At 37.2% G+C, this 18,333-nt stretch overlaps 1 protein-coding gene across 8 annotated transcripts in view; it reads right to left on the bottom strand.

Annotated features, from left to right (window-relative positions):
* LOC145991177 (tumor protein D54) overlaps positions 1-18,333 on the bottom strand; it is a 98,968-nt gene that overhangs the window by 30,905 nt on the left and 49,730 nt on the right. For 6 of the 8 annotated variants that reach the window (XM_083127031.1, XM_083127030.1, XM_083127032.1 and 3 more), the window contains one exon: positions 8,411-8,470. The exons of the other annotated variants lie outside the window; for them this stretch is intronic. In XM_083127031.1, the coding sequence (XP_082983157.1) occupies positions 8,411-8,470 (60 nt within the window). The remainder of the gene's footprint in view (positions 1-8,410; positions 8,471-18,333) is intronic. 8 annotated transcript variants of the gene reach the window in all.

Here is an 18,333-nt window from a genome sequence, read left to right as displayed (position 1 = left end):
GGGGCAAAAGTGGCAAAAATGGGGTGGGCAATCGCCCCCTGGTCCCCCTAATCGCCGCCACTGCTTAGGATATAGGTATTACTTCTCGAGGTAAGAAGAATCTTATTCGTTGTTTCAAGTAACGCACATGAAGATTATCGTGGAATAATACGTGTAAATGCTTATGCTGGCTATAGGTGTAACAAGGAATCTTAATCATCTTTAGAAGTTTGGAAATTATAGGAAAACCATTCTTTGATGTTGAGCTCGCCACCAGGGCCGTATCAAGGTTTGTGGAGGCCCCTGGGCAAAATGTTTTGTGGGGACTCCCATTTTTTAAAATTATTGTTTACTAGGAGCTTTATTAGCTCAATATGTTAACCACCAATTTTCAGCAGTTGAAATGGTAGACCTGATTTTAGAATCAGTAGTCATTCAGAATCGAAAATATCGCAGATAGGTTTGCAGGGAGAATAGCGCAGTAAAATAAAGTTACAGGACGAAAATTGTAGCGCTATAGCAGCAGTAAAATTCTGCGTCTAAGTGTCTACAGTATATTATGAAGAGTGAACACCGTAAAGTAAATACTAAGGGGGTTCTGACGGAAACAGAGAACTGAGTAGTAGACTATACTTACGTACATAATTTATTATAAATGATATTATTATTTACAATTAAGAGTAAATATGTCATTACATATGCACGGTCCATCTACTGAACAAATACCGACAGGTTCATTGTGGAAATTGTAGTAACTACACTTTCTTCAAGAAAATTCCACACTTATAGTATGCACACTTTTCTTGACTTTTTCGCCGAAAATTCATCTACTATATCATCCAATTCGCGAAGTTCATGTTCAATGCTTAATAAATAAAGATTGGATAAGCGATCCTGTCCCATGGCAGCACGAAGCCTGTTTTTCGCTAATTCATTTTTGAGAAAGATCTTTCTCTGCTGCAGTTTGTTACCATTAAGACCAAATACATTATAAAGAGAATTTCGACATTGGGAAATGTAGTGCGGAACGGGGTGGAGGCCCTTCACAGCTTCCTTTTGGTGGTGGCCCCGGGGCAATTGCCCCCTCAATCACAAATTTTATACAAATAAAAATACATTTCGTAAAATGGGAGCCGGCCCTGGAAAGCTATCTAATTTTAAAAATTGAAAAAGAGAATGCCATGGTGCCCCATGAAATTATTTGCACCCTATGAAATCAATATTGTTTTCAGTTTGCAAAAAAATTGGATACAAAGATTTTCTTGCTCACTTCACTTGCAATGTGATTGTTTTCCATAATGCATTGTAAATTACCTGAGAGAATTAAGACCAGCTATGTACTTCAGACTGTTGCTGCTAAACAGTTTGATCTTAAATGCATAAACAATTGTTTTGAGGAAAATGCTGGAAAAAATCCTGTTGACGTCATCACATATTAAAAGTATACCTTCTATATTCTAAAGAAGAAATGTGTTCTTTAATAAAATTGCAACCATCTACAATAGTGTATTTATTCCTTTTAACAAAAGTGACACTCGATGGCAACACAATGTGGATATGATGTGGGGGTTACCTCTTTCCAAAGGAGAATGCCAGTCATGATTTGGGTAATGGATAATGACATGAATATGTTAGCCTCAGTTATCCCCCCCAAATGGATGTGCGAAACTGCGCCTATGACAGCATGTACTCTAATATTCTTCATGTAGAATATTAGAAAGGGGTTCTGATAAGTCTTTAGCTTTACCTAGAAGAAACTACATTTGGCAAATGGTGTTGATGTTTTTATACAACATATTCTCTGTGGAGACTAACACACTTGTGCAACCTTTCTCTACTTTTGAAGAGCTTATAAAAATAATGTCTTTGTTTGCTTCTGAAACCACACTTTTACAACCTGGATGGCCTCAGCAATGGTGTCAAAGATAGGTGTTTTTTGAGATCTGGGAAGAGCAGGTAATCCAGAAGAGAATATGGCGGATGGTCCAGCACTTCAAACTCGTGACACGGTGCAGTGATGCATTGTCCTGGAGGAAAATGACTCGTCTGAACAACTTTCGGCAGCATGCTGATATCAGCTTCAGCTGATAGATACGTGATGTGCAGTATTGACCTGTTATACTGGAGCCCTTCTAGATGGAATCAACTAACAGCACACCATCCTTGTCCCAGAAGAATGTCGCGAGAACCTTGTTAGTTGACTTCTGGACTGTGGATTTCTTTGGGCATAGTGAACCATTGTGCCTCCACTCATAACTGTTCTTTGTCATGGAATCATACAAATAGACCCAGTTCTCATTGAGCATTACGAATTGGGCCACAAAGTGATCATTATCCCCCTGAAACCATTTAAGAACTACTCTGGAAGGTGTAACTCAAGCACAATTTGGTCTACACTGAGAGAAGTTTCGAGATTCACTTGGCTTAAAGCTTCATGTTGAGGTGGTCGTGAATAATTACACAAACTCTTTTACAGGAGATGTTCAGGGTCTGAGCTTACCAGAAATTCTCCTATTCTCTACGACCAATTCATGCACAGTGCTCGCAGGTTCTCGCACAATAGACTTGAGGCCTCCCCGGATGTGACTCATTGTGCTGAAATGCCCGGTTCAAAATTTGGAAACCAGTTTTTTATGAATTTGACTTATGGACTTTCTTTGCAAGAAGAGATACTTGATGACTGCCCTTCTGTTGTTTCGACTGAAACATTTCTAAATTACTGCCATGACCAGTTCACACTTGGAAGATAAAATTACGTTAAAAGGCTCTTGTTTGTGACAGGAAACTACAAGGAAGAAAGTTCATTCCAACCTACAATTTGTTCATATCAAAACAGGAGGAGGTACAAAGGCTAAAGACATGTCAGCACCCCCTCGTATAGTTAGTGTTCAATATCAATATCAAACTATAATTAATACTTAGAACTGTAATATATACTTCTAAATAAAAATAACTCTTGCTTTTATCTTTTGTAACTAGTTTTTCATCTCACTGCAACATTGACTCTTGTAAAAAATGTATATGTAGTATGTCAAATCATCAAGAATATTAAACATTTTCAGTCATTTATGAAACAAAAGTTATTATTACTAATTATAAGATAAATGTGCTACACACGACCATTTGTAAAAATTTAAATTCACTTTGGTAGTATCAGCCTTTAATCAACTCATCTCATTTGGATCAATATTCCAGCAAAGTTTCCTCAATTATTATTTACGAAATTGTTTCACAATATTGGGCTCGCTCACACTTGCACAGATGCATTTTCCAGGTTTCATGCAGCAACAATGCCACAGGGGAGAGGATGGGCTATGTCCCCAAAACGTCAGGTACTCCCCAGATTTAAGAAAAAAATGTTGATTATCAATTTATAAATGCGTCATTATTATTATACACAATAAGTTGAACTGTGCAACATATGAGAATTTTTATGCACTCCCAATCTGCTGGTAATTTCCTTAGCCCCTTAATTTTTGTCTGGTGTCGCTACTGCCCAGTATGCAATCAAATTATATCCTGCGTTTAAAAGCCTTCACTTGAGCAACTCACTTGCACTTCTGGAGACCAGAGCAAGCACTCCAAGCCAGGGCGGCCAAATATAATATTTCTACTGATGGTATCTAAGTTGAAGCATAAAAACTATTTCCAGTACACTTCCACTGATTACCTACCCTTTGACATTGGTTACAAAGATTGATTTTCACCTTCAGGCTTAAGTTTGACTCGCATGAAATGTAATGACGCAAGTTTGCACTCCACACACTTTTACCCATTTTGTATGTTTAATAGAGCAATGTGCTGCAGCAATAACTACAATGAAATCATCTAAGAGCTGCTCACTTGTTGTAGAGACCAAGTCTAGAGATTCTAACACATTTTTCCCATTTCAACTGAAGAAAATAGACTTTTCATGTTATCTTTTGGAATAAACTTTTGTTGATTAAGTACACAAATGCAATATTTCTACATCTGATCCTTCAGATATCTACAAGTTTCCTTTTTATTTCCCCTTCTTTGGAACCATAAGGTATAATATATATATATATATAAAACACATCCACACCACCTTCAATAACTGCTTCCGTGTTGCCATCATCCATCTTTTACCCCCCTTCCCCCCTGCTCTGACACATCTTTCCACAGGCGATGGGAAAGGGCCTATATAGCAGGCATGCACGCCACTATACCCCCCGGACTCAACCTAGCCAACCAGTAACCCTTTCCTCTCCTCCCCGAAACTACCCACCCACCTTAGAGTAAACACTGGTTAAAGTACTTGTCGTCATCTATCAACTGTTTCTGGCAACACTGATCGTAGAGACGCTATGGTCAGTATTCTGTGCCTCTTCTCCTAGTAACGCCGATCTTTTTTCCTTCTAACTTGAAAATGCGACTCAGATTGCGAAATATAGAATAATTTCTCTTCGTGTGGTAAGTGTTTACTGTCTCCTTCATCATTAGTGTGTATATATATATATTATTTCCCTGAGGGAAAGATGCTACAACAGACATATCTGTTGGGAGCATTGCCAAACTACTAAAAACTTGTGTACAATGCACCCTGATGCTAATGGAGAAGACTTACTACATTACTATCTTCGTTCCCTTGTTCACAAAGTTGTAAACATGAATAATGTACAGACTTTGTTTATAAAATCATGTACCAAGAAGGAGAGTTTTAAAATGTTCATGGAAAGCGTAAATTGTATTTATCTAAAACTGTGGAGCACAAGAGCCCATTGAGGCCAATAAGCTTTTCATTGGCGATATGGAGGGTGACCATAATATTTTGACACAACAACGGGACATACCAAGGAGTCATTACCCCCTCCTGAAAAATCGGTTAGGCCTAATTACAAAATTGTTGTTTTTATTTATTAAAGTATGGATCACATAAATGATGCATAAGAAACTATAAATGAAATATGATCACCAGTTGACAAAAAATATTAATAATTATAATAATCTTGGTATGACACTTTTTCTGGTCCGTTCTGATCAACTTTTGGTGTTAGTTCTACACTGAGGTTGAGGAATGCCAGAAGTATTGAAAACGGCTTTATTCTTCAACAACCGTTCATGAAACTTACCCCACATATCAGACACACAACACGAGATTTGTCTTTTGAGTTTCTGTCAAGAATTTAAATTATTGTTGCAAGTCCGTATTGAAACTTCATGTATGCTTCTTGATCATGCATCTTCACTGCTCTACAAATAACGGAACATACTCAAAACAATACAACCTCGCGGCGGGAGGTAACTTACACAGTATGATGTCAGTTTAAAAAACTCCATCAATGTTTTATTAATGTTTTTAAAAAATGTAGACATGGTTTCCAAGCTAAACTCCTACACTTTTATAAAATGGGACAACTAATGTCTTTTTAATAATATCAACAGGACACGCCTCTGAAACGGGACATATGGTCACCCTAGTGATATGTTAACAGTGGTGATGGGACTCTAGGCACTGACATCATCTGGCTTTCAAGGCCAGAGCCTAGGAGCCACAGTGGTTCTGTTGGAAGGATATCCAACTACCGCATGGAAAACCCAGGTTCGATTCCCGAAGGTGAACATTTTCTGACCTTGTTCCTGTGCAAAGCAGCTCTATGGTTCACCAAGCCTTTAATAAATAGGTACTTGTGGGGGCGGGGGGTTAAGGTGACTAGAGCATGGTATTCCAAAAACGACAGAGAACGCAAATGTGTGTGTCCCTCCCTCCACATCCACATATTTGCCTTCATGGCACGATACACGAGATCAGAGCCTGCTACTAGATAACGCCCTAACAGCATGTAACCGATTGTTTTGAGAGCCTTACGTAAAGAAGAAATAAAAAAATAAAAACTGCTCCTAAAAAAATACTGAGCTACAAAGAACAATAGAGAAGAATTTGGCACACGCGGAGCTTCTAGTAGTGAGTATGGAGAGTCTTCGGGAGGAAGGCCGTGCAAGTTTGCATGGTGCCTGCAAAAGTCTTCAATGTATGGAGTCGTGACTGAATTGAAGGGAGTAAATGCCGTATTATATAAGTTTTGTGACTCTTGTGGCTGTGTTTATTGTACGGATTCATAAGTATCAAAGGGCCAAAGTTAGTTCAGATCCTAGAATCTCAGAAAGGTACTTAGAGCACTTGTTCGAAGTTCCAAGATTAAGCAGACGGTTACGCCATTGTCTTAAAGGAGAAAGGAGCCGCTGTTACTAAGGACTTCATCAGGATTCTAAAAAGAAAGTTAAGCGAAAGAAGAGTGCTGCAAGTGGAGAAAGAAGTGTTTTTCATAAAATATCTAGACCTTCTTGTCTAGTTGTTATAGTGACAATGGGTTACGAAAAGATGTGATCCGCTTTACTTAACTGAAGGTAAAAGTAACAAAAGCTAGCTAGCATTTCAAAACGTAAGTAAAATGGTAACATTTAATTTTTATTTTTACATGTGAACATGACAAAATGCGAAGAAATTTTCTCTGACATCACCAAATTGATCTAAGGTACTGCTTGTACCCTTTGTTTTAAATATTCTCATGTAAATCGAGGGAAACAGGGAACTGGGAGCCTAAAAATTGTTAACTGTGTTAACTTTATAATAAAAGTAAAATATATTTCTCTATTTCAAGAGTGTAAAAAAAACTGAAATCTGTTCTTGCTTGAACGAAAAAGCAAAACGAAAACTTCATCCAAATCACCTTTTATTTGTTATAAGCAGGAGGTCTATTTTACTTAATCAGAAGAGTAGAATTTTGACAAAACGCCACCAAAAAGTGAAAAAAATAACAATGTTTTGAGAAAAATATCATTAAAAATTTAGGTCTATGCCCACTATTGGACTTTCAAGAGATCCCACAAACATGTAAAAATATATGTGAAAAAGTACATTTAATACTACTGATTGTCACTTACCTGGCTGCAACACAGTTTGACATATAGGGTGTTCCGTATAGGATGCCGAATTAAAAAATTAAATAAAAATAAGGAAAATATCATCAAAATAGTTATATCTCACATATATGTAAGCAGTAACATCTCCCATTTACGTATGAAAGACAATGAGTAACATCTCCCATTTACGTATCAAAGACAATGTCAGGCATATGTCCACCCCTACTGAGTCTGCATGCATTTATATACTCCACAAAATTATTGATAATCCTCTCGCAGATGTCTGTCCCGATGCCTCCAATCACCCGTACGATTTCTGCCTTCAGTTCCTAAAGGGTTCGTGGTTTGTTGCCGTACACCTGTGATTTCAGAAACCCCCATAACAAGAAATCACAGGGTGTAAGATCAGATGACCTTCCCGGCCATTCCTGGTCACCATGCAAAGAGATCACTCGTTGCGGGAATTTTTCCTGGACTAAGGCAAGGGTCTAATATCGTAACCACAACAAACGAGTCAAAATAATTGAGGCTACATTAATCGGCATGACAACAGATACCAACATTGGTAAGAACAGGTCTGCCATCCTCGAAACAAAACAATAGCACTCAATTCAAATTCGGCATCCTATACGGAACACCCTTTACATATACTATAAATCTTGTAATTTTTTTCCATCTTAAAATGCACTAAGTGATGCAGTATTTAAGAAGAATTAGTATTATTATAGAAAAAAGCATATTTTGGCTATTATTGAATACACACAAATACCCACGAAACACTGTGAAAGCTGTAAGGTAAGTCATTAGTTTGCATATTTAGTAATTAAAGCACATCACAGCAACCAAAAAAGTTAGACCGAATGCGTCACCCTATATGAAACGAACGCAAATCTAGTGATGACAATAAACAAAGCACAGTAAACATACAATACACAGAATTAGTAAATACGGTCAACACCTGGAGTAAGGCAAGGGTCTAATATCGTAACCACAACAAACGAGTCAAAATAATTGAGGCTACATTAATCGGCATGACAACAGATACCAACATTGGTAAGAACAGGTCTGCCATCCTCGAAACAAAACAATAGCACTCAATTCAAATTCGGCATCCTATACGGAACACCCTTTACATATACTATAAATCTTGTAATTTTTTTCCATCTTAAAATGCACTAAGTGATGCAGTATTTAAGAAGAATTAGTATTATTATAGAAAAAAGCATATTTTGGCTATTATTGAATACACACAAATACCCACGAAACACTGTGAAAGCTGTAAGGTAAGTCATTAGTTTGCATATTTAGTAATTAAAGCACATCACAGCAACCAAAAAAGTTAGACCGAATGCGTCACCCTATATGAAACGAACGCAAATCTAGAGATGACAATAAACAAAGCACAGTAAACATACAATACACAGAATTAGTAAATACGGTCAACACCAGAATAAAAGTGTGGCAGTTTTTAGTAGCGTAGTGTTAGTTTCAGCAATTTTTTCTCCAGCAAGCAGCTCCTATATGTTTGCAAATTTACAATACTTACATTGGAGCACTGGTAACTGCTTGGTGAAATTCTTGATATTTTCCCTCTAAAGACACGTACCTGCAGGGCAGAAACCAAGCCAAGACTATTACTAATCACCACACCAAGCAAGAAACACAAAGTTACAGCCTTTCTTAAGTGCATGCAATAATAAAAACTTATAATAAAACTCAATGGGGAGTACACATAAGAACTGTTATTCAAGAGTAGCATTACAGGTGGAAGAAAAGGTGAACTTATTTTAGAGAATACTGACACAAAGCAGAATTCAAAAATTAAATATGGAGCTACTACGAGAGTTTAGAAATAAAAAAATCTACTTTAAAGGATGCTAACTGAACCTTAATATGTCATGAACTTTATGATGCCAATCGACTTATATGCATTGACAATACAATGTTATGCAGTATTAATGATGGTATTTGTATTTTGAGACGTCCAGGACTTTGTTGTTTATTGTGTTTCCTGAATTTACAAATAAAATTTTGCACAGAAAACATGTCATTACATTTTCCCTTGAACTGTGAGCAAATTGTTAATATGGTACAAGTATTTGATTAGGAAGATCAATCAGATTGGGCAGAATGTAATTAAACAGAAGATAATGTAGAAGAATGACTAGCAACTCCTGTTCAGCTTGCAGGCAACCTATATGTGGAGAGCACCAAATAATGTGTTTAAAAAAAAAAAAAAAAATCACAAGATTAAATCCTCTTCACAGAAAAGTTACATTTTCTGTAAAGACCTAAATCACTTTTGCAATAGCTACAGAAATATATCTTTGTGAAGATGTTCCTACGTGGTTACAATGATTATTCTAATTGTCTCTGTTCCTATATTTTGTGAATTAATAAGTACTTAAGAAGACAGCGGAGTTGATATTTCGGTCAAATTGACGAATGTTTAGTGACAGTGTACTGTAAATATTAGTGTTCTGGGTAGGAGACCAAGTGCATTGTTTTAGGCTCATTATGTAGAGTATTGTATTTAGTTGCAAATTTCAGAACAAGCTGGTAAAATCTTGACGTGCCAAAAACATGAAACAAAGCTTAAAAAATATTTAAATACTTTAAATGTTTAATTATAATCTTTGTATCTTAGGGAGCCTTCAGTGACATGTAACAAGTAATATGTCAGCTGGAAATTAACCTTCATAAATAAAGGCACCCCTCTCATACCGAAGTGACAAGCTGTACATACTGCCTTTCACTCACGTGCCTCTTGGTCTATGCCACGTTACTCAATAGTGTGCATTTGGTTGTTGGTTGCCCATATGAAGTGAATGCTTGTCTACAGACTGTGTCACTTGTCACTTGTGAAATCCGTGAGACAAATGGATCCGAAAGCAGCCTTGCTAAATTCCCATTGCATTTCTTCTCAAGTTAATTATGAATTACATAACTCAGAACAAAGGACTAACTATGCATGCCGAAGAGACGATTTGTGCTACAACATTAGAGGCTACCAGTTCTTACTTAATTACATAAAATATCATCATTTGCAAGTACAAAAAACACATGAGAATAAGAATTCACATTGATTATTCAACCAAAATTACAGGAATTATTTGCTGGTAAATCATGGGAATTAAAATATGATCAGGTATTTTAAAAAAAGTCATATTTGCCAACATTCTCATATGCTCATACACATGCTAAAATTCACAACTTTATATTTTGGGATTCATTCTGTGTTGAATTATCACTTTCATATTAAATTGAATACGTTGTAACATTTTACAGCAAATTATAAAAGATCTTATGTGTGATTCCCATTGATAAATATAACGTAAGTATGGTGCACAAGCAAGAAAAATGTGAACTTAAAATCTCAGCATCAACATATAACAATATAATATAATTACAATTAAATAAACTTATTTCATAGAAATATGTACATAATATGTCACTTACAGAGAGAATTTCAGAAAGACCAAAAGTAAACAATTACTGAAAACAATATTTGTAAGTCACTACACATTTATAAACAGCATGTTGACTATTTTTTGACAGGTAATGCATGTTCTGCAAATTTCTCATTTGCATACTCAGACGAAATGGAGTCTGTCAAAGGACACTTGTATATTGCATAGTTTGTTCAATTAGTTCCAAGGCTATTTATTGCTAACAAAATAAACAATCCTACTGTTGCCAGTTCTTAGGTTTATGTCATATTTTTTGTGCCGTTTATAAATATGTAGTGAATTATAATATATATTCCAGGACAAGGTGCAAGTCAGTTTCTAGTGTCAAATTAATAGAAACCCAGTAACAATATTTGCAAATGCATGTACTTACTGTAATTAGTGAATATGCATCATGCTGTTGACATGCTTTTTATTAAAATGCACAAACCATACAGAAGGTGCTTTAGTTATGAAATTAATTTACTTGGTACAGTTTCTAGGTTCATTATAAATAGATCACATACTAGTCCACTTGCCAACATTTACCTAAAATCAAGAATTACATCTTTGTTTTAGTTTTAATTTCAGTTGTAACCAGATGGATCAACAATAGAAATAATATTAAATAGACAGCTCAAGATGGGTTCACTACTATTTACGTAAATGCATAGTGTTTTGCCATACAACATCAACACACTTTCACAATGTGCAAACAAAATCACAGATCTGTTGTAGGTTCAATCTCCTCAATTAGCAAAAAACAAATTTTCTTCACCTGAAAATGAGAGAAAAGAACTCTCTCGAAATGTAGTATTAACACAATAACCAATGTTGAAATAAACATAGTAAAAAGCACTGGACAATGGATAATGCCCAATGAACATTGCATGCTTACAAACAACTTTTCTTAACGTTTTGCTTGCTTCACCACTGTGAGCCTGTGAAATAGAACTTTCGATTCTGTATGTATGCTTCCACGGAGCACAAATTCACGATACCATTCCAAAATTGATAATATGCTACAGTATGTAAATGTACATTCCAAACTTCTTGGTGATTTGTTTTGTAGTCTACGTTTTTAATACAAGCATAAAAACAGTTTTTCATTGTGACGTTTCAGGAGAACACACGCATTCTTCACCAAGAAGTTTGAAATGTATATTTAATGGATATAAAATGAGAAAATCTCTACCAGATGTGGAACCCACAGGAATATATAATGTAATTTGTTCATTTTCAAAGGATTATATAGGACAAACAGCAAGGAAAATGGCAATAAGATGACACGAACACGATTTGGACATTATAAATTTAAACCCAAGAACAGGTTTGTCAGCTCACATCACGGAAGAGAAGCATTTTATTAAAAAGAGAAGGGTTTTAAAAAGAGTGATGGGCAACGTAGATTTGAATGTCTGGGAAGCTTCTTCGTTCATTGCAGAAGAACACTGGAATAAATTAAAATAATGAAAATGGTAACATAGACCCACTATGGAGTTTTCTCTTTCACAAGTGGAGTAAGCCACCATCTTTAAAATTTCATGTAACGGAAAACATCAAGAAACTCTGTGAAAGCAATGATTTTGAATTGCCTGATGATATTTGGGATTCATAATTTTTAAATAAAAAATAAAGTGATCAAAATTTTTATCTGAAATAAAAATAACACACACTACTTGTTTTCACAGTTAAGTTGCTACATTACAACAATGTGACATTGACAACATCCATTGTATAATGGATTATTTTTTGTTTAAAAAAATGTAATCTTTAATCAAACTAAAAATAAATATCTCCTGAAAAGTCACAACAAAAAACAGTGTTTTTATGCTTATGCTTGTAATAACCGTAGACTACAAGAGAAATAATTCTACAATGCATGCAATGTGTACATACAAGAAAGGATTGATTTAGTTAATTTTACTTCACTTTTCTACCACGTTTGGCTAATCGTGAAGAACAAGAAATGAATATGTCCTTATGTCCTTGTAAATTGATCTGGATTGCAAGAAAAAATAATAGAGAATGATAACATTACATTCCCTACTTGTACACATTCATTTTCTTCTTTTCAAATGGTAATGACTTTTCTTTCTGATGAAAACACTCTTATTTGGGAGTGTTGATCTCAAAATTAAAAAGCCATAAGGCTCATAGTGAACTCCAAACCTGAGATTGCCTCAATACAAAACAGAGAATTTTTATTTCCTAGTGTTCGAAACATTGCCTTTAATCATGATCATATCAATTTTCTTTGACAGGAAAATGGAAGGTGGTTCCTTGAAGTCCCAAAGTGGTAGCCAGTGATGAGTTTAGAAAGGTTGATCCAAAATGTCACCAACAAGGGCTTGTTCCATGTTATATTTCCTGAACACATCAATGAATCAGACTGGTGGAAATAAACCACAGACCAGAGTGCTACAATGAGCATTTTTTGCTCGAGCAGCAAATAGTTCGCACGGGAAACGCTAGATAGCATGCAGAATTGATAGGTCTTACAATCGAGCAGAATAAACTCGAACTCTCGAACCCTATTAGTACATGTATTTCAGTCATTTTTCTATGGTAATGGGTCTTCAAATATGGATCGTGAAGTAAAAGACTAAGTGCGATTGAAAAGTAAGTGAACATAGTCATCATCTCCATGTTAAAATGCAGTTTTGTATATCTTACAGAGATATATGAAAATGAAATAGATTATTATGGGCTGAAACTACCAAAGGTGATATTTTATGTTTCTACGATTATTGTCACATTAAAATGATGTTCGATTGATTGTTATAACTCCATTTCATTATTTAGCAGAATATTATTATCCTTTTCGGTAAGTGAACAATGATGTACACGTATTTCTTGGGACTGTGGTATGATATTTGTTATTGCTTATGCAGCTCTGTCAGCATGTGTATCCATTTTACGTTTCGGTCTGTAGATATTGCATGTGTATTGTATTTGAGTCTTCCATAATAACATACGGAATTATTCTTTAGAATTGTAATTGCACAGTGGTTTCCTTCCATGCATAGGTTTTAGGTTGACAGTGATGCTTATTAGGCTCTGAAATATGGGACGTTGTCGATCATTCCACTATGAGTGCAGTACAATCGAGAGTGGGAGATTCGATCGAGTATTTTCGAGCAAAAGTGGTCCAATGCAGCACTCTACCACAGACACATTATGTTCATTATTGTGACATTATGAATCGAAATTTGATGCTGTAGGGTCACAAATAAAAGGACAAACTTTGTTCATGATAAACAAAAGAATGGTACACAAGACTTTGATCCCTCACAGCCTTCTTCACAAAACTGAAGAACAAATTCATGAAATTGAGAATTATGAATGATAATGAGGTGAAAGAACAGATAATGCCATCATTCAGAAGCAACTTGAGGTTATAAAAGCTAGTTCTAAAGTTAAATGAATATTTGGACACTGGCGGTGATTATGTGATATGCAATAATTATGCATAAGAGTCAGTTAGTGGAGAACAGGCCAACTCGTACATCTGTATGTGTAGATGTTGCAGCTCCTGCCACTGGAAGGAGGTTCTGTTGGCACCTAATAGATGGCAGTCGCGTTGCAGGTGTGTGAAGCAGTGCGAGTGTGAACCATGTGAAGTGCAGGTGTGTAGGGACTTGCTATCCGGTATATCGTGGAAGCCAGTAAAGAAGAGCAGCGAGCAGTCGTGTGTTTCCTGGTGGTAGAAGGTGCTACTATGACAGTATGGGGAACATTGCATATCTCTGTCACGGGTGAAGGAGTGTAGTAGGAGGTTTCGCAAAGGAAGAACGTCACTGCAGGACGATCTACGCCTTGGACCATCTGTCACTGTCGCAAATGATGACCTCATCCAATGTATGAATGACTGTGTACACTGGAGCACATTGCACAGACCATAGGGGCAAGTCACGGCACAGTGTTTAACATCATGAAATACCACCTCTAGTATCAAAAGGTGTGTGCACAGTTTGGTCCCCACAATCTGATTACAGAAAAAAAGCTCTTTTGCATGGGAATGGCACTAGAGATGTTTCTCTGATACAACCAGGAAGGCAGTAATTTCCTCTGTCGAATTATCATGGAGGAAGTAATTTCCTCTGTCGAATTATCATGGAGGATGAATCCATGTGCCATCTGTATGAACCGGAAACCAAGCGGCAAAGTCAGCAGTGGAAGCACCCCCACCCACCACCACTGAATAAATCAAAGGCTATGCAGAGTTCTCGCAATAACATGCTCCTCACATTATTCTTTGATCACAAGGGGCTCCTGCTTATCGAATTTTGTGAGAAAGGTGCACCGTTACTGGCATGAGGTATACAGAAACTTTGGCGTGCCTGCGTCAGGCCATCAAATCGAAGAGACCAGCTTTGCTGTCATTTGGGGTGGTGTCGTTGCATGATAATGCATACGGCCAATGCGGTCTGGGACCTGTTTCACAGATTTCGGTGGGAAACGCTCCAGCACCCACCTTAGCATCAGACATGTTACCGTGCGATTATGCCATCTTTGGTGAGCTGAAATGGGCACTGCGTGGTGGCCAGGTTCAACTCGGACGCTGAGGTGAAGGAAGCAGCGAGTGATTGGCTGTTGCAGAAACCGCACACCTTCTACAGGGCTGCCATTGACCTACTGCCAGGATGGTGGGACAAATGCATCAACACCTACGGGGATTACTTTTAAGGTGAGCACGGTGAGAACAAATTTTCATAGTTATACAGGGTGGCCCGTTTTCCATTGACTGACCCTCATATGTAAAAGTTTTTGGAAATACTTAATTCATTTTTACAGCCTTTCTATCTTTACTTTCTGGATGTGTATTGTAGTGCCTACAATGTCTTTCCTCAGTTCCAAATAAATATAAAACAAAGGGAAAGAAGGGAATTTTCTGGTTTTCCCTGCCTACTCTTAAGTGGGTGGCGCTTGACCAAAACTTGGTTTACCTGTACTTATGCATCTCTAGTTTTAAATGTATGGGGTCATCCAAATAGGGTGCAGCTGGATGGATCCTTGGTGAAGTACCTCCCCTGTAACATCTAAAACTAGAAACAACTGAGTAGAGATAAACTAAACAGATAACAAGTAACAGGTTAAGCAACAAGCAGATAAATCTGATGCATGTACACAAAAAAATGACAATATCCTATCTTCTTGAACAAAAATTACAAAAATGAATGTGGGGAAAACATTCAACTTGTTTCGCTTATTATTGTTACTTGCAATAGGAGTTTATTGAAGATAACATGATGTTTAGGCAACTGCACTGGCTATCTGTAACAGCTCATTGTATGCAAACTTGATAAAAAGTTGTAGAACCTAGTCTCAAACATTCCATGCTAATGTTCAACCAATGATAGCAAGCCATCCTCCGGCATTCTCACAATGTCCACAACTAAACCTCCGTACATTGTTTATTCATCCCGCACCATGGCCGTGCAGTCTAAGGAGTCATGCTTTGGACTCTGGCTAAGGGATGCACGCAGGTTCGAGTCTCCTAGGGGAAGCATAACAACTTTTCTCTTGAGATTTCAGCCTGTATGGGACTGGTGGCCACCCACCATCGTGAGGAAATTGGTTGAGCTCTGAATGAGTAGCGTAACCCAGTCATGGAAACCTACAACAACGACTTGGGGTTCATCGTGCTGACCACACTTCACCCCGTTAACTGGTTGGATGATCTGCCACTTCTGGTAGTGGGAGTGAGGTAGGCAGTCGGTAGTTGGCCCTGGTCCTCGCAGACTATTGCATCACGGGTTATATTGTGCATTCCTTGAAACCGTAAATTCCTGCTATTGGAGACAACCTGGTGTGGATATGCCAACTTACACAGATATCAAATGACTGTATTACATGTACCAGCTTGCAGTGAAAAAATAAAAAGCCCAGAACAGATTGCCAAGTAGTAAGATGATTGTGCTCATAAAGCTAACATCGGATTTGTGTGATATTTTCTGATGACCACACTGCAAGCTGATAGGTGGAATTGGCCACAGATTCTCCTGTCTACAGGAGAATGACCACAACTTCATCTCGGAAAGCCCAGCTGCGAGATGATGTAGGTAATAGATTTCCGGACACGATCATCTTGTAAAGTGCTTAGCAATATAAAGCTACAGTAGACTCGCGATTATCCAAGCTAATTGGGAACGAGATTACCTCGGATACAGAAAAACTCTGATAATACGGAGATAATGTGCTAATAGGTCGTAAATGACGAAACAACACTTAAAACTGTATAGTCATTATTTATTAGTAGTACAACATAAATGAGAAGATTACTTTTTCCGCTTAGAATGAGCCTACACAGACTTAAACACAACCATAACAATCGGATACCCCGACAATGTAACGAACACATGCAGTGCGGACGGTGACTTGACTCCATAAACAAACAGGGGGTGCGTTATGAAGCACGATGTTTTCCAACCACTCCTTCGGTTAACCTGGAGCCTCGGTCAATCGGGACTCAGTTAATCGCGAGTCTACTGTATATATCTGCACTGTATGGTACAGCCAGCCATGGGTTGCACAGTGGGAAAGCCACACAAACACTCATCAACCTGTGTTACAGACAGGTCAACATGGTTATTTTATGGTTTAATTGCTATGATGTAGTGCCAAGAAGAAGAATAGCTATGATAATGATGAATGATGAAATGGATGATGGCTCGAGTTTGAGTGTTATGCAAACTTTAGGCACAAATAGGCTACAATTTAAAGTGTGATCTGAACACTATGTGCTTCCAGCAGGTATCAACCCAGACTCTCCTTGCTTACAAGGCAATGCCATTACCACTATGCCATCTGGGAGGCCTGAAACACAATGATACATTCATGCCTTACCCAGGGTTAAAACTTGACACCTGTAGCTTCATTTTAGTTTGAGTATTTAAGCCTGCTTTATGCACAGACAATGTAACCGGGACTGGACCTACAGTTTAAAGTACGATCAGAACCACTATACGCTTGTGCCAGGTATTGAACCTGGGACTCCTTGATTAGAAGACAACGATATTACCACTCCGACAGCATGGAGGCTCCTATAGCTTCGTGACTGTCACCAAGGCCAGAGTAGGTTTAACTCATCTGCTATGAGATGGGTAACAACACTGGATGCAGTGCAGCATTGCAATATCCTTGTCAAGTGTAAGAAGGTATACACGGTTGCTTTGTATGTAATGAAAGCAGCAACACTTTGTTCTTTACCGTTTGACTTTGGAATTATTTTCCTGTAGTTTACGGTTATTACAAGCATAAGAAAACAGTTTTTCTTTGTGACGTTTCAGGAGAACACACGCTCCTTTCATCAGACATTTATTTTCATTTTGACTAAAGATACAGTTATAACAATGGTTAGTAATTTTTTAAACAAAAAGAATCCGTTATATAATGGATGTTGTCAATGTTACTACAGGAAAATAATTCTATAATGCAAGCAATGCGTACATACAAGAAAAACTATTTTGACTTTGGAAGCTCCTAACATTGAAATTGTAGCAGCATGCCAAAAGGGTGACATGCATTCATGTGTACTGAGCTCATGTGAATTTTATCGTAGTTTTAAACACTTGTATTACATTTGCTTGTGCGCATTACAAATATTTGTAGCCCTGCCTCCTAGAAGATTCAAATGAAAGGTTACCACATTGTTATCTGTGCAAACAAAACTGGAAGATTGGTTTGTAATAATATGTAAAGTTTTATGTTTTTAGTATGTCTGTAAAATTGACCCGAATAAACATGATTTGTATCAGAAATGGACAAGTCTCCTTCAACCAACATTATGGAACAGTCAGTAGGAGAACTGATTGTTATATAACTTTTATGTTCCAGCTAAGGAAGTGTGGATTACACTTATGGTGTCGAATAAAAGATGTTCATGGTTTTGGTGTATATACATACTCAAAACACATGTACACACACAAAACAGGATTTATCAGTCAGAACGTTACATCAGATTTAATGGAAAAATAGGCTTCAAGGCAGGACTTGCCCTGAAGATTATGAGACTGAG

This window comes from Lepisma saccharinum, chromosome 8, assembly GCF_977018435.1.
Source record: "Lepisma saccharinum chromosome 8, izLepSacc3.1, whole genome shotgun sequence".
NCBI lineage: Eukaryota > Metazoa > Arthropoda > Insecta > Zygentoma > Lepismatidae > Lepisma > Lepisma saccharinum.
Note: the sequence above shows the minus strand (reverse complement) of the source record. Positions and strands in the feature narration are given on the sequence as shown.